The 18,361-nt window shown below is 45.2% G+C and overlaps 1 protein-coding gene across 1 annotated transcript in view; it reads right to left on the reverse strand.

The window, feature by feature from the left end:
* The window catches only part of ascc3 (activating signal cointegrator 1 complex subunit 3), a 220,671-nt gene that overhangs the window by 12,170 nt on the left and 190,140 nt on the right, over nucleotides 1-18,361 (reverse strand). The window contains exons 37-39 of the mRNA XM_074654885.1: nucleotides 17,799-17,910; nucleotides 17,449-17,583; nucleotides 2,736-2,960 (exon numbers count right to left, since the gene is read on the reverse strand). Coding sequence (XP_074510986.1) covers nucleotides 2,736-2,960; nucleotides 17,449-17,583; nucleotides 17,799-17,910 — 472 coding nt within the window. The remainder of the gene's footprint in view (nucleotides 1-2,735; nucleotides 2,961-17,448; nucleotides 17,584-17,798; nucleotides 17,911-18,361) is intronic.

The raw sequence follows: 18,361 nt of genomic DNA on the forward strand, positions 1-18,361 counted from the left end.
TAAAACCTCTTATGACCACATTCACATTCCTTATAGGTGGCCATGTGCTCCAAACAAACCTCTTCTACTGGCTCCATACAGTCAAAATGTACAGTCATCAGTTATAAAAATAAAAAGACCACTACTAACAGCAGGGCAAGAACATGCAAAACTCAACCAAACTGCTGCCACTCTGAGAGCCGGTCAAAATCACACTGCCATCTTATAGTCTTTTGGGCTGGGATGATTCACCTATCTCCTGATCCCGTACTATCACCATACTTGGGTGCCGATTCGATGTGTATTACAATTCTACAAGTATTGCGATTCAATATTCAGATTTATTGTGACTGTGTTTAACTTTTTTAACACTAGACCATAGGAAAACGTTGAATCATCCACTTCTAAGGACTTTTACTTTGTAAAATCTCTAAATGAATCCAGTAGAAATGATTGATTTTCAGCATGTATGTAGTCAGAGATGTCCTGAAGTCAAATATAACAGTCAGCCCTGTTCTCTTTATCCATCCATGGTCAGCTCCATCGGGACTGTTTGAATAAAGAGAACATAAATGTCAGTATCTGGGTGCTCTACAGTTGTAGCGTCGGCCCATTTGACCACGGAGATGAGAGTGACGGCTGGCTCGAATGCAACGTTACTGCGATACCATAACGTTTCCTGTCCATGACGGAGTTAGCATGCAGTTTTAGCCGTGATGTCTAGCTCTGCTTTTCCTGTCAATGTGTGAAACCCAAAGTGTTTCCATTCTTTACTGGATGTGTAGTGTTTACCACGCTGGATTTAACATGGGAGGGTGCAGGTCGTATCCACGCTGACCCTCCAACGTTTTATACTTTCTAGTTTTGGCTAGCTGCTGCTGGCTACGGTTTGTTTTGGTTGACGGATACGGAACAGATATGATGTCACATTACTCAGACTACAACAATAAAAGGGATAACTTCCTTCTTCCTCCGCATAGAATAAGCAAATATATGGATTCTGGCATTAAAAACATTTATTTCAAAACCCCCAAAAATAAATTAAAAAAATCGCAACACATAGGTGAATCGGTATCTTTTCCTCAACCCTAATAATCTTCACGTGTGAAGTTGGCCTAAAGTTTACTTAAGTCATCTGTGTGTTACTGTGACACTAACCAGGGGCTGTATGTTCTATGTACGCTTTGATAGTTTGTTTATTGGACTCAATCCAAAGTGGCAGCGCTGGGAGACAGACCTTCAGTTAGCCGAGCCGGAGCAACTCTAATTCTGCCAGCGCTGGCAGTAACAGCCTTTGTAATGGCTGCTGTGCCCCTTCTTTGTTTTCTTCTGTCCCGTGTCTCCTCAGACTCTGTCTTTCACGGTCTCTAACGTTGTATCTGCGTAACTCAGCCGAGCCAACCAACCTGGTGACATCATAGGCTAGAGTACTGCAACATGGCGGCCGGAGACAGTGACGGTCAGCTGGCTAAAAGTCAGAAGCCTGCTACCTGATGTTTTGTACATTGCAGCAAATCCAGGTATTTTGCCAACTAGGATGTTAGAACACAAAAGTTACTCATACTGGTTCAAATAAAAAAGATCATGTGAGCAGACTAATTTTAACTTGCAGAGATCCCTGAGTACCTTAACACAGAGGTTACACTCTCTCTGAGCCAATCAGTTCAGTGCAAGGCCACAGCTCAGCGTCTGACTCGCTGAGCCACCAGATACTCGTCTCCCTCCAACAACTGGACTGTTCACATCCTACCTCAAGGAATCTGTGTCCCTCGTACCGGTAGCCTCCATACTGGAGTCCCTCAGGGTTCTGTTCTTGGTCCCATCCTCTTCTCTATTTAGACCAAGACACTTGGCTCTGTTATTCACTCAATGCCTGCACATGCCATCCAACCTCTGCTGCTCATTCAGAAAGCAGCAGCCCGGCTGGTCGTCAGCTTCTCCCACGCTACCCACTAGCTGGCTGCACTGGTTCCTGGAGGCTGGAATCCGATTCAAGGCACCGGTACTGGCCTATACTATGCTGCGAATGGCTCATCCTACATCCAGGACATACTCAAACCGTACACCCTAGCCTGTCCACTACGCTCTGCTGCCTCGCAGCTTGCTACTCCAGCTACCGCTTAACAAAGTCTCCACTGGGCGGCTGTGTGGCTCAGAGGGTAGAGCAGGTTGTCGACCAATCGGAAGGTCGGTGGTTCGATCCCCGGCTGCTCCTGGTCACATGTCGATGTCTCCTTGAGCAAGACACTTAACCCCAAATTGCATAGCCATCGGTGTGTGAATGAGTATTTAGATTAGATCCTGATGGGCAAAGTTGGCACCTTAGTAGCCTCTGCCGTCAGTGTATGAATGTGTGTGTGAATGGGTGAATACTGACATGTAGTGTAATGCGCTTTGAGTGGTCGGATACATAAATCGCTATATAAATGCAAGTCCATTTACCACTGTTTGCCGTCTTGGTTCCACAATGGTGGAACGAACTCCCCATTGACATCGGGACAGCAGAAACTCTACACATCTCCCATCACAGACAGAAAACTCTTCTGACTGCACTGTGGCCCATCTCTGTATCCTACTGCATCTAAATGCAGCACTTGAAGCAGTTCAGTGTAGTTGCTCGAGCTGATGTACTTGTTTGATTCTTGGGTTGCATCCACATTGTTGAAATCATTTATTGTAAGTGGATGTGGACAAAGCGTCGGCTAAATGAATGTAATGTTATCACAGCTGTGAATCAGCTGCCCGGTGAGTCCTACCTGACAGATTCGGATGGTGTTGTCCAGTACTGTCTTGGTATCGGTGGTGTAGTCGCTGCATGGCAGCTGGGCGTGGCTGAAGTGGGCCTGCAGCAGCAGGTGGGTCTTGGTGTGGGCGCTGTCGTAAGAGTGGGGGTTGACCTTCAGGGGGAGCTGCTGAGCCAGCTGGCTGTTCAGCTGGTCCTCGTTGTGTCTGACGGGCAGCTCGGCATACTCCTCTGCATCCTGCAAGACAAAGATCAAAAGTGAAACAGGAAGTCTCCAGCATGTTGTGGTCAGACCTTTTTAATGGGATCATCTGTACCCCAACAGCTGCACTTACCACCCCGCTCTTCTGGCTGTTCCCCTTCCCCACAAACTGCAGGGTCGGGGGGAAATCCAGCACACCTGCTTATAAAAATCTACCAAGGATTGGGATGATATTTTGAATTATTCAAATTCTTTGAAGTAAATTTCTTCTTGAGAATGCTCCATACTGAACAACAGAGACACAATGAGATGCACTGGGTCAGTGGTAGACTGATGATGGTCCATCAATCTCCTCTTTGTGCTGAGGCGGCGTGTTGCGCCTTGTTTGTGGTTGTTCTACAGAGAGATGCACGGACACGAATGACTCCTCTCCTCTAATTCACTTCAGTTCAACTTGGGCTAATGTAGTCCCATCAACAGGCTGTGCTGGGGGGCATCTGTCACAGCCTCCCCCTGGCCCGGACTGTTAAAGCTCCATCCATCACTGACTGAGCCAGCTAGGAGCTGAAAAAGGACCTGAGCAGGGTGGGGGTGGGATGAGGGATAGGAAGAGTGATTTATCTCTCAGTGCCGTTGTGTCTGCATATGGATGTGCTGGAGAGAGAGACTATAGATCTTTAAGCAACAACTCCACACCGACTCACACCCTCTGATAGTAAGGGGGGAGGTAATGGGAGGTAATGGGAGAGACTGGAGCTTTGAAGCACTAACTGCAGAGAGAAAACAGAAGGAGTGAAGCTAGCCAAATGAAAAGGGAGGGAGGTTTACCAAGCTGAGGCCTACTGTGGGGGTCAGGACCACAGAACAACTGCTACTAAAACACATTCACTTTTACTGAATGAAAGAAGAGAGGACACACAGACGTTGTGAACTGGCTTAACGTTCAAACTTTCCCAAAATGTGAGCGCACTTATGTTGTCTGCAGTTTGTCCGAAGATCACACAACTGGTTATGTTATATATTAGATAGGGCTTTCAATTGATTCAAATATTTAACCACAATTAATCGCATGATTGTCCATGATTAATCATGATTAATCGCACATTTTGTATCTGTTCAAAATTAACCTTAAAGGGAGATTTGTCAAGTATTTAATACTCTTATCAACATGGGAGTGGACAAATATGCTGCTTTATGCAAATATATGTATATATTTATTATCTTGAATCAATTAACACAAAACAATGACAGATATTGTCCAGAAACCCTCACAGGTACTGCATTTAGCATAAAACAATATGCTCACATCATAACATGGCAAACTGCAGCCCAACAGGCAACAACAGCTGTCAGTGTGTCAGTGTGCTGACTTGACTATGACTTGCCCCAAACTGCATGTAATTATCATAAAGTGGGCATGTCTGTAAAGGGGAGACTCGTGGGTACCCATAGAACCCATTTACATTCACTGATCTGGAGGTCAGAGGTCAAGGGACCCCTTTGAAAATGGACATGACAGTTTTTCCTCACCAAAATTTAGTGTACGTTTGGAGCGTTATTTAACCTCCTTCACTACAAGCTAGTCTGACATGTTGTTACCGATGGATTCATCAGGTTTTTCTAGTTACATATAATACCAGTATCTTCAGTCTAGCTTTAAAACTGAGCCGCTAAAACCTCCAAAAGATCAATTGCGTTAAAGAAATTAGTGGCCTAAAACGATTATGTGTTAACGTGTTACTATCGCCCTAATTTTAGAAAAGCCTCTTGATTTTCCTTTGTCTTACTTTGTGCTGATATTCAATTAATTAATTACCCAATCAACAGCAATTAATCAAAATACATCCATGGTAGCAGTGGTGTTCAGTCTGCAGGTTTACAGAATGGACAGATATCTGACAGGTGGACAGGACCGATGCTTCGGAGATGAACAAGACAACGTGCTCATCTGAAGGTGATCTAAAGAAAATATGATGAAGTAGGGCCGTGCCGAGTAGTTCAAAGCTTCATTCATAACATTCACGTTTGAATTATTATTAACATTATTAACTTACAGAAACATCTGTGACATCTTCTCTTCCCTCCTCTCTTTTAAACACACACAGAGCGAGTGGTCCGTCTCGCTCCGTAATCATTTCGGTCCAAAAGTCCAAAAGTCAACATTTATTGAAAAAAGAGAGATTTAATAATTTCCAAAATTCACTTCATGTTTTTATCTAATAAAAATATTGTTATCCCCATTCCTGATACTGCCTCTGATTGGCTATAACATCAGACCTAATGAATGGCTGATAAATAATGGCATCATTTGCATTTGTTGTCTCCCCTAAATCAGTTTGACTGTTTCCAACCTGTCTGACATTGTGTTTCTCGTCCGGTCGGACTCGGTGAGCTCAGTTTCATTACAGCGGTACTGAGACATGCAGCACTGATAGGACTCTGTGTTTGTCTCTGTGTCACCGTGATGTCCTGGTATGTATATTTGTATATGACAACACGTTTGACTGTATTCTTTGACAGACTTTATGTCTGATGCTATACTGTATGCTTGAGTGCACTGTGAGAACAGTGGCGTCTCAGGAAGTAGAGAACAAAGACGGGCTGAGTGGTAGAGCTCAGTAAGGTGAGGTGTGGGTGGGAGGTGGGGGTGCAGCGAGGTGTGGGTGTTGCTCATTAGTGGCCACACTGCAACAATTAGGGGGAACTGGAGGAGCATGCCAGTGCTTTGTAGCTAACAGAGGGGGAGTGGACAGGGCGGAGGGGTGACTGGCCTATTGTATCGCAGCTTGTTGGGGAGGGAGGCAGCTCGGCACGGCATGCTTTGGTCTGCTTCCAACTACATGTGTGCAAAGGAGAGTGATGTTAAGTGTCTTAGAGTAGCCTCCCCTCCATATGTAAGCATCATTACCAAGTCAGGTTCAACCACTGAATGGACTTCCAGCTGTACATCTACAAATATAATACAAGATGTAAAAGCTAATCAAGATGTAATAAATACATCTCTAGTGTGAAATTGTAAAAATGTGTTTTTGGTCACAACATAAAGAAAATGACAGATCAGTGTTCTGTGACTTACTGTATGTTTTGGGGTGAGATAAGGCCCACTGCCATCTTTAAATTCCTACTACATTCATTCAAAGCCTTTCGCTCCTTTGTGGAGCATAGGCCGTTGACCACAGTCCGCCAGAGTCTTTTGTCCTGGGCTTTCCTCTCCAGTTGTTTCCATGTCAGCCCGCTCTGTGTGATGTCCGTGTCAAGGTCCCTGCGCCAGGTGTTCTTGGGCCGGCCTCTCCTTCTTTTGCCTTGTGGGTTCCATCTAAGGGCCTGCCTGGTGATGCTGGTACCGGGTTTCCGGAGTGTATGGCCAATCCATCCCCATCTCCTTCTCCTGATCTCTTCTTCAACAGGTTTTTGACCTGTTCTTTGCCAAAGATCATTGTTACTGATGGTATCCGGCCAGTGGATGTTTAAGATGCGCCTCAGGCAGTTGTTTATGAATGTTTGTACTTTTGTTGTTGTGGTCTTTGTTGTCCTCCACGTCTCTGAACCATAGAGGAGTATTGGTTTAATGTTGGAGTTGAAGAGTCTGAGCTTCGTCCGCCGGCTGATTTCTTTGGAGCTCCAGATGTTCTTTAGTTGTATGAATGAAGCCCTTGCCTTGCCGATTCTGGCTCTGACATCTGCATCCGTTCCGCCCTGTTTATTGATGACACTACCGAGGTATGTAAAGGCTTCTACTTCTTCCAGTGCTGTTCCCTCCAAGGTCACTGAGTCTTCACTGGTTGTGTTGACCTTGAGGACTTTACTTTTTCCTTTATGGATGTTGAGGCCTATTTGTGATGATGTGTCTGCCAGTATTGTTGTCTTTTCCTGTTGTCGGCTGTGAGACAGCAAAGCCAGGTCATCAGCAAAGTCTAAGTCGTCTAGCTGTGTTGTGAGTGTCCACTGGATCCCGTTTCTCCTCTGTGCTGTTGTGGTCTTCATTATCCAATCGATAACCGTGAGGAAGAGGAAAGGGGACAGTAGACAGCCTTGCCTGACGCCGGTCTTCACTTGGAAGCTTCTGGTGAGCTGTCCTCCATGGATAACTCTGCAGGTCATCCCTGCGTAAGAGTTCCTGATTATGTTGACCATTTTTTCTGGAATGCCATGGTATCGAAGTAGTTTCCAGAGGATGCTTCTGTCAATGCTGTCAAATGCCTTCTCATAGTCTATGAAGTTGATGTATAGCGGAGAATTCCATTCCAATGACTGTTCAACTATGATGCGGAGAGTTGCGATCTGGTCCACGCATGATCTATTCTGCCGAAAGCCTGCTTGCTGGTCTCTTAGCAGTGGGTCCACAGCTTTCTTTATTCGTTCCAGGAGAATTCTGTTGAATATCTTTCCTGGCACTGAGAGAAGCATGATTCCTCTGTAGTTAGAGCATTTGCTCAGGTCTCCTTTCTTGGGGAGCTTGACCAGATAGCCCTCTTACCAGTCTGTTGGTACTTCCTCCTTCTCCCAGATCTTCTGAAACAGTGGGTGCAGCATCTCTACGGAGGTGTCCATGTCTGCCTTCAGCGCCTCTGCCGGAATGTTGTCTGGTCCTGCTGCCTTGTTGTTCCTCAATTGTGTGATGGCCTTTTTAATTTCCAGCTTGGTGGGTTTTCCGCAGTTGATGGGCAAATCCGTCTCCGCAGTTGATGGGCAAATCCGTCTCCGCAGGTTGAATGTCTGGAGGGTTAGGTGGTGTAGGTCTGTTCAGAAGTTCTTCAAAGTGTTCTGCCCATCTCTCCTGTTGTTGCTCTAGTTCTGTGATCGTCTTCCCTTCCTTGTCTTTCACTGGTCGATCTGTCTGTCTGGTCTTGCTGGACAGCTTCTTGGTGGTGTCGTACAGCTCTTTCATGTTTCCCTTTGCTGCCGCCTCTTCTGCTTCTTTAGCCAGGCTGTCGATGTAATTTCTCTTGTCCTTCTTCGCACTTTTCTTTACCTTTCTGTTGACCTCTGTGTATTCTTGTTGGGCTTTTGCCTTGGTTGTTCTTGTACGACAGTTGTTAATCTCTGCCTTCTTCTGTCTTCTCTCTTCTATCTTGTGTCGAGTTTCTGCTGATATCCACTCTTTCTGCTGGCACTTCTTTAGTCCGATTACTTCCTGACATGTTGTTGTGACGGCCTCTCTTATCTTTTCCCATTGGTCTTGCATGTCTTCTTCCATGCCCAGATCTTGCAATACCTGGAATCTGTTTTTCAGAGTCAGCGTGTACTCCTCCCTTTTCTGTGTCTCTTCCAAAAGGCGGACGTTGAACTTCTGTCTCTTTGTTGTTGTTTCCATCCAGTGCTTCTTCAGTTTCAGCTTCAGAGTGGCAACTAGCAGGTGGTGATCTGATGCTATGTCTGCTCCTCTCCTCACCCGTAGGTCCTGAAGTGATCTCCTGAACTTCCTGGTTATACAGAAGTGGTCGATCTGGTTCTCTCTCACGCCATCCGGTGATATCCAGGTCGCTTTATGAATCCTCTTGTGTTGAAAGACGCTTCCACCTATGACTAGGTTGTTCAGGGCACAGGTGTCTGCAAATCTCTCTCCATTCTTACTCATCTCTCCCAAACCCTGCTTGCCCATTACTTCTTCGTAGCCTGTGTTGTCTCTTCCGATCTTTGCATTGAAGTCCCCCATGAGAATACTGATGTCTTTTCCCTTTATCTGTTCCAGGATGCTCTGCAGTCTGTTATAAAAGTCATCCTTATTTTCATCGTTGCTGTCGTTTGTTGGTGCGTAACACTGTATCACATTCATCTTGATCTTCTGCTTCTTAGTTCTAAAAGAAGCTGTTATGATTCTTGGACCATGTGCTTCCCATCCAATCAGGGCTCTCTGTGCTGTTCTTGATAGAAGAAGACCGACTCCCTCTGTGTGCGGGGCTTTGTCTTCTTCATGTCCCGAGTAGAGTAGCAGCTCTCCTGTCATCAGTCTTTGTTGTCCCGATTGAATCCATCTTGTCTCACTGATTCCCAACAGGTCTAGGTTGTATCTATTCATTTCTGCTGCTGCTTGCATGGTCTTTCCGGTCTCATACATGGTCCTAACGTTCCACGTTCCAATCCGGATGTCTCTGGTTGACAGAAGGGGTTTCGGCTCTGTGACTTCCTTGACTTTGTGGCTTTCATCACACAGTGTCATATTTCCTCTTGATGAGGAACCCTCCTCTACCAGGTTTTGATTCTGTCTTTCTGTTGTCAACGTTTCTGTAGCGTATAGGTTTTTTACAAGTTGGGGTTGCTAACCCCAAGCCTAACCTTCCACCATTTCTGGCTTCTGGTAAGTTTTGGAGTTCATGTTCCACTGCAGATAGTACCCCCTCAGTGTAGGCAGGATTCTGCACCTTTTCCTACTGTTCCAGTAATGTTTGCTAAAAACTACAGGTTTAGGAAATTACTTAGTGTATATATATATATATATATATATATATATATACACACATGTATATACTGTATATACTGTATATATTTATATATATATATATATACATACATATATAGAAAATATTTGTCCAGATCTGAATCAACACAAACATGGTAACAGATGATCCAGGAATACATGTGGCCTTCATTTCATTCAGATTAGTGCAGCAGTTCATCAGGAAAATTAAAATTCTTGGATTCCGAACACCAAAAAAGAATCACTTGTTATTTGGCGCGTGGCCTAATGTTACACCAAATTGTATTTAATTCTGTATTTAAAGGTGCAGTGTGTAGGGTTTGGCAGAATCTAGTGGTGAGGTTGCAGACTGACCAACTGAAACTTCTCCCGTGTGCCAAACGTGATCTGTAGGAGAACTACGGTGGACGATGCCAAAACGTGAAAGTCTCTCTCTAGAGCCAGAGTTTGGTTTGTCCGTTCTGGGCTACTGTAGAAACATGGAGGCCTCCATGAAGAGGACCCGCTCCCTCTGTAGATATAAACGGCTCATTCTAAGCTAACAAAGACACTACAATTCCTCAAATCAGGTGATTATATACTACAGAAAACATACTTATTAGTATTAAATCATATTTCTGCAAATAGAGCGCCCTAAATACACACTTGTTCCTTTATATGTTTATATATTCATTTTTTTTCTTCGATATATTGCCCACCAAGGAAATAACCTTCTTGACAGAAGTAATTAGTGTCAGTATCTTGAAACAAGACAAAAGATCACTGCACTTTTACCAAAAATAACTTGATTTTCTTTTACTTGTTGCTCTTATAAAATCAGATTTTAGAACTCAATGGTCTAAAAGCCTAAAAAGAACTGATAAAGTGATGAAATGTAATATGAATAATTACAGATAGATATATATATATATATTTACGCTGATATATAAACCCATTAGGCAGTGCTAAAAAACCCAACCCCCCTCAGTGAAAGGTGTGAAACCACCATGTCTCGTGTTGACCCCACCAATCTCAAGCCAGAGTGTGGATGACCTTGCCGCAGGGATGCACAAGGTCAATCAGTAAAAGGAAGAGGCCGACGTATCACACTACAGCAGCAGAATGAGGAGAGTTAATGAAGCTCAGACTAAGGTGCTAATTTGACGGCAGAGAGTATGTATGTGTGTGTGTGTGTGTGTGTGTGTGTGTGTGTGTGTGTGTGAACATTAACGTTCCCTGATGTATCTTGTATCGGAATAAGAATATAACAAATTTTCATTCACATATCTGGAGGTCAGAGGTCAAGGGACCCCTTTGAAAATGGCCATTACAGTTTTTCCTCACCAAAATGTAGCCTAAGTTTGGAGCGATATTTAACCTCCTTCTCAACAAGCTAGTATGACATGGTTGGTACCGATGTATTTTTTTTGGTTCTCTAGTTTCATATGCTACCAGTATCTTCTCTCTAGCTCGCTTTAACATCTGTAAGATCAATTGTGTTAATGTATTAAATGTGTTATCGCATTAACTTTCACAGCCCTAGAAATTATACAATACAGCCAACTAGGGATGTCACGAGGTCTGGTACTTCGGTACCAAGTCGATGCCAAAATTCTAAAAACGTGACGGTACTCGTTTTCTACAGTACCGAAGGTACCGTACGATGCCTACAGGGTCCGAAATTAACCCCCGCCAAGCGCCAAATGCTGGTGGATTTTCCGTTTGAAGGGCAACTCTCCATAGGCTTCTGTCCTCTGCTCTATTGTACAGTATGTGTGTCGGAGCCCAACACACAAACACACGCACGCACGCACAGCGCCATCGAGATGTTGGGTTTGTTTACTTTTTCAGAGATCCTTTATTCATTTGTTCAAGAAGATGATTCACTCCTGTGGAAATAACTTAACTGAAAAACTGATCAGAGATCCTTCATTGATTCGCCTGAGAAGAGGACCCACTCCTTGGGGAAAAAACTGAACTGAACTGAACAAACTGGACCTCTATCTTTTGTTGTTTATTGCTAAATCTCTGAAAAGTGGTGCTTTTTTTATTGTCATCAAAATATAACATTAGCATTTTAAATAAATATTTAATGGGTAATGGTCTGTCACCATGTCAGTGAATTTAAACTACTGCTTGCAATCTGAGGATATATATAGAGAGAGTGTATGTGAGTGTGTGTACAGCCGTTTGTTTTACTGTGGTATCGAATTTGGTATCGAGAATCGTGGAAATTCACTAGTATTGGTATCGACTACTAGATTTCTGGTATCGTGACATCCCTACTGCCAACAGAAAGTAGGAAACTTTCAGGCGTTCATCTCCAGCCTTATTTAGGTTGTTGTAATGAAGAGAAGGTATCGTTTCATTTCAACTTCACCAACTTTCATTTTCATTTCATTACATTTCAACTTCACTTCCTTGTCCGTTGCAGTGCTTTCAAAGCGAGTGATGGCATAACTCGTGGCCAGTTAAGGACATTCCAATAGAAAACAATGCAGTTAAAGTGATCAAACCCTCGTTCACGTCTCAATCCGTTAGGACACGGTGTCATGGACATAATGCGCAGAGAGAGATACTGGAATAGTTTTAACCTATGTGGGGTTTTTTCCGAAGGACTATTCGAACATCATTTTGGGCCAATGTTGACAGCCCTATTGTGCATCCCTTAGATAATTTCTATCACTGGCCTGACAAGACAACAAAGTCTGGACTAAGCTAGTAGCCTACATGGTCGAAATCTAGATATGTGCATATTTCTGCATTGTATTTAGCAACAGTTTTAACCATTTCATTACAGCTCCAACAACACAAAAACCACAACTTCACTAATGTGCACACACAGAAAGCATACAGTATGTACAGACGTGGACACAATTGTTGGTACCCTTCCGTTAAAGAAGGAAAAACCCACAATGGTCACTGAAATAACTTGAAACTGACAAAAGTAATAATAAATAAAAATGTACTGAAAATTAACTAATGAAAATCAGATATTGTTTTTGAATTGTGGTTCAACAGAATCATTTAAAAAAACAAACTAATGAAACTGGCCTGGACAAAAATGATGGTACCCTTAACTTAATATTTGTTGCACAACCTTTTGAAGCAATCACTGCAGTCAAGTGATTTCTGTAACTCTCAATGAGACTTCTGCACCTGTCGACAGGTATTTTGTCCCACTCCTCGTGAGCAAACTGCTCCAGCTGTCTCAGGTTTGAAGGGTGCCATCTCCAGACTGCATGTTTCAGCTCCTTCCACAGATGTTCAATAGGATTTAGATCAGGGCTCATAGAAGGCCATTTCAGAATAGTCCAATGTTTTGTTCTTAGCCATTCTTGGGTGTTTTTAGCTGTGTGTTTCTGGTCATTATCCTGTTGGAGGACCCATGACCTGCAACTGAGACCAAGCTTTCTGACACTGGGCAGCACATTTCACTCCAGAATGCCTTGATAGTCTTCAGATTTCATTGTACCCTGCACAGATTCAAGACACCCTGTGCCAGATGCAGCAAAGCAGCCCCAGAACATAACCGAGCCTCCTCCATGTTTCACATTAGGTACAGTGTTCTTTTCTTTGGACGCCTCATTTTTGCGTCTGTGAACATAGAGCTGATGGGACTTGCCAAAAAGCTCCAGTTTTGTCTCATCTGTCCAAAGGACATTCTCCCAGAAGCTTTGTGGCTTGTCAATATGCATTTTGGCAAATTCCAGTCTCACTTTTTTATGATTTGGTGTCCTCCTCGGTCGTCTTCCATTAAGTCCACTTTGGCTCAAACAGCGACGGATGGTGCGATCTGACACTGATGTACCTTGACCTTGGAGTTCACCTCTAATCTCTTTGGAAGTTGTTCTGGGCTCTTTGGTTACCATTCGTACTATCCGTCTCTTCAATTTGTCATCAATTTTCCTCTTGCGGCCACGTCCAGGGAGGTTGGCTACAGACCCATGGACCTTAAACTTCTGAATAATATGTGCAACTGTAGTCACAGGAACATCAGGCTGCTTGGAGATGGTCTTATAGCCTTTACCTTTAACATGAAGGTCTATAATGTTCTTTCTGATCTCCTGAGACAACTCTCTCCTTAGCTTTCTGTGGTCCATGTTCAGTGTGGTACACACCATGATACCAAACAGCACAGTGACTACTTTTCACCCTTTAAATAGGCAGACTGACTGACTTCTGGTTGCTAGGCGCCGACGCGAGTGGCAGCCTGTCTTAGTAGCTCTCCGTGTTTCTACTTTCTTTGTCTTCTTTTTTGCTACTTTTTCGTTACTTTTAACTTTCTACTGCGCTTAGTTTTTGTCAGTGATAGTATACTGCACACTTTATGTAAATAGTTTCCTTTTTCACAGCCGTCTTATTTAGTTATTATATTTAGTTAGCCTGACAAACGGACATGATCGGACAACGGACGGTGTATTCATTTGAAGCGCTCCTCGCCTTTCGGGACCGAGTAGCAGCGCCACCAAAGGATTTACCTGCCGAGATACGGCGACACAGACGGGGATCAAGAGCCAGTGTGATCGTGAGGGGGAGGAGGGAGAAGGAGAGGAGGAGATTTAAACCCGTCCTGCCTTCAGTGATCATGGGCAATGTGAGATCTCTGGCCAACAAGACGGACGAGCTAGCAGCCCTGGTGAAAGACCAACAGGAATACCGAGAGTCCAGTGTGTTGTGCTTTACGGAGACATGGTTGAAGGGGATTATACCAGACTGCTTAGTGGAACCGGAAGGCTTCACGGTGGTGCGAGCTGACAGAGACAAACAGAGCGGTAAAAAGAAAGGCGGAGGGCTTGCTGTCTTTGTGAACTCCAGATGGTGTAATCCCAAACACATCACCGTAAAGGAGCGCATCTGTACCCCGGACATTGAGCTGCTGGCTGTGAGTTTGAGGCCATATTATCTGCCTCGAGAGTTCTCACACTGCATCATAGTAACTGTTTACATTCAACCGAGTGCTGTGGCGGTGCAGGCAAGTGACGTCATCCACTCCACCGTCGCAGGATTACAGACGAGGCACCCCAGCGCATTCATCGTTGTAAATGGTGATTTTAACCATGTGAAGGTCTCCAGAGCCCTGTCGAACTTCACCCAGTATGTGACCTGTAACACAAGACACAATAAGACCCTGGACCTGCTGTATGCCAACATTAAGGAGGTATACAGCGCCACTGTTCTCCCCCCCCTTGGCGGTTCAGACCACAACCTCATCAGGCTTGTGCCAACATACAAGCCTGTTGTCAGGAGGCAGCCCGCCACCACCAGGACTGTTCAACAGTGGTCAGTGGAAGTTGAGGAGGAGCTGAGGGAGTGTTACAGGTCAACAGACTGGGAGTTGTTTGACAGGGTCCACGGTGAGGACATCGATGGGCTCTCCCACTGCATCACAGACTACATTAGGTTCTGTGAGGAGAGCATCGTACCCACCAAAAAGGTACGCTGCTTTCCTAACAACAAGCCCTGGATCAATGGGGACATTAAAGCCCTGTTGAACAGGAAGAAGAGGGCGTTCATGGCCGGGGACATGGAGGGGGCCAAGGTTGTCCAGAAGGAGCTGAAGAAGGAGCTGAGGGCGGCCAAGGACACCTACAAAGACAGACTGGAGGGGAGACTACAGGCCGACAGCTCCAGGGAGGTGTGGGGGGGGGGGTTCAGGAAGATAACTGGCTACAAACAGCCGAGCCCTGGTGTTGAGGGGACCCAGGAACATGCAAATGAGCTAAACCTGTTTTTCAACAGGTTTGACCAACCAACCCCCATGAGCTCAGCAGGACAGCCTGGGTCCTCACTCACCAACACCAGTGCCCCCCCTCCACACCTCTCCTTCCCCTCCTCCCCCCCCCTTCCACACCTCTCCTCCTCCCCCCAGCACCCCCTTCCACACCTCTCCTCCTCCCCCCAGCACCCATCCCCAGGAGGCAGCAGCAGCTTGCCCCCCCCCATACCTACCCTGAGGAGCACATCCACAGCATGTCCTTTGCACCTGGAGACATTGCAACATCCACCCTGATCATCACAAGGGGCCAGGTGAGGAAGCAGCTCTCAAAGATCAGCGTGAACAAGGCCAGGGGACCAGACAACATCAACCCCAGGGTGCTCAAGGCGTGTGCTAGGGAGCTGGCAGCAGCGTTCCAGCACCTCTTCAGCCTCTCCCTGAGGCTGAAGAAGGTTCCCCAGCTCTGGAAGACCTCCTGCATCGTCCCGGTGGCCAAGAAGGGACACCCCAGCACCCCCAATGACTACAGGCCAGTTGCTCTGACGTCACACGTCATGAAGATCTTTGAGAGACTGGTTCTGCAGCACCTCAAGCCCCTTGTGAGCGACTTCCGGGACCCCCTGCAGTTTGCATACCAGGAAAACATCGGTGTGGATGATGCCATCACCTACATGCTCCACAGAGCCTACACTCACCTGGAGAGGCCGCACAGCACTGTAAGAATATTGTTCTTTGACTTCTCCAGTGCCTTCAACACCATCCTGCCACTCCGGCTAGCTGAGAAGCTCTCAGTGATGCAGGTAGACCATGGCCTGGTGGCCTGGATTACGGACTACCTCACCAGCAGACCACAGTATGTCAGACTGCAGGGCAGCCTGTCAGATGTGCTGGTGAGCAACACCGGCGCCCCCCAAGGAACTGTGCTGTCTCCCTTCCTGTTCACCACCTACACCTCCGACTTTCGCTTCCACTCGGGTACATGCCACCTACAGAAGTTCTCCGATGACTCCTCCATCGTCAGCTGCATCACAGATGACAACGAGGAGGAGTACAGAGCCCTGGTGGAGAACTTCATAGGGTGGTGTGATAACAATCACCTCCAGCTCAACATTGGAAAGACCAAGGAGCTGGTGGTGGACTTCCGGCGGAGCACGAGGCCCCCAACTCCCATCACCATCCGAGGGGAGGAGGTGGAGGTGGTGGACACCTACAAGTTCCTGGGAGTACATATGAACAGTAGACTTGACTGGACTGATAACACCGAGGCCCTCTACAGGAAGGGACAGAGCAAACTGTTCTTCCTGAGGAGGCTCAGGTCTTTTAATGTATGCAATAGGCTGCTGCAGATGTTTTACCAGTCTGTAGTAGCCAGTGTTCTCTTTTTTGCTGTGGTATGTTGGGGGGGTAACATGAACACAAGGGATGCCAACAGACTGAACAGGCTGGTGAGGAAGGCTGGCTCTGTGGTTGGATCTGAGCTAGACGGTCTGGAGGTGGTGGCAGACGGCAGGATGAGGAGGAAGCTGGACGCTATCCTGGAAAACCCCTTCCACCCCCTCCATGATGAGCTAGTCAAGATGAGGAGCACCTTCAGCCACAGACTCATCCCTCCTCGGCACAACACAAAGCGCCTGGGTCAGTCCTTCATGCTGGTAGCCATCAGGCTCCACAACCAAGGCTGACCCCCATATGACAACTATTAGGACTTTTAAGAAATTTAAACATGCACTATCTGGCGCACTTTACACTCACTTTACACTATACATCCTATATACCACTTTATTGCTGACTGCACATATGTACATATTACATTTATTCATTTATTTATTTATTGTACATACTACATTTATTTATTGACGGACTGTACACACTATGTTCACCCATTCACTCTGTATCTTTTATATCTCTATTATTGTCTTTAGAATTTTTGTATACCTTTACCTCTCCTGTGATTCACTCTGTTTGCTGATGTTGCTGCTTTGACACCTGAATTTCCCTCTGGGGATTAATAAAGGTTCATCTTATCTTATCTTATCTTATCTTATTACAAGTTTGAAGATACCTGTGATGCTATTTACAGGACACACCTTAGTTTAACATGTCCCTATGGTCAAATTATTTTACATCTTTTCTAGGGGTACCATCATTTTTGTCCAGGCCAGTTTCATAAGTTTGTTTTTTTAAATGATTCTGTTGAACCACAATTCAAAAGCAATGTCTGATTTTCATTAGTTAATTTTCAGTACATTTTTATTTATTATTACTTTTGTCAGTTTCAAGTTATTCCAGTGACCATTGTGGGTTTTTCTTTCTTTAACGGCAGGGTACCAACAATTTTGTCCACGTGTGTATATACCAAAAAAAGGCATAGTGAGTAGTGATAGAAGAACTGACAGTGTGAAACTCACCGTCAGAATGGAGAGCAGGTCCTGGATGGGCAGCTCAGCCCTCAGTCGCTCCTTGAAGGTGCCGATGGTCTGATGCTTCAGGTAGTAATAGGAGGCGATGCGACCATAAGTCAGAGGCTCAATGGTCCGATCATCCTGGAGCAGTAATGGAGACAACAGGTTGACAAACCAAAGGTTGATCCCATGTTAAACAAATCTGTGTCATTTTACAACACTACACACACACACACACACACACACACACACACACACACACACACACACACACACACACACACACACACACACACACACACACACACACACACACACACACACACACACACACACACACACACACACACACACACCTCTTTTAGCTCTATGCAGTAAGAACATTCCAGGTCTCGCAGGCTTCTCTCCACAAGGTTCGACAGGTACTTGTTAATGGACTCATGGCTAATGTCTTCCAGGCTGTAATAACTAAACAACACAGGACACAGGAAAAGAATGTGATTACAAAAAAACATCAATGACCTTGTGCAAAAATAAAGAAGAAAGCTGTTTGCCGTAAACAGTCGTGTATTTGCTCAGTTAAACTGAGAACTTCACGCTCGCTTTGATCCTCCACTGTCCTGTGGATAGGGAGGCTCAAGAAGACATACATACTGATGGACGGGTTCTAGCAGACACATACAGTATGCTGTACAGTGAATTCCACTGCTTCAATCAGAACTCCCACTGACTGTGGGTACATAGAGTATCCTGGTTAAGTGTTTTGGATGTAAACACCATATACTGTTTTTTGAAACCTGGAGAAGTGTTTAAGGCGCAGTCACACCAATAAAACAGCTGCATTTTCAAGCAAAATTGTTCATTTCAATCTGAGCAAATCTGATCAAACCTTTCCTATAGACCCAAGATTGGTGGACCT

This window comes from Sebastes fasciatus, chromosome 12, assembly GCF_043250625.1.
Source record: "Sebastes fasciatus isolate fSebFas1 chromosome 12, fSebFas1.pri, whole genome shotgun sequence".
Lineage (NCBI taxonomy): Eukaryota > Metazoa > Chordata > Actinopteri > Perciformes > Sebastidae > Sebastes > Sebastes fasciatus.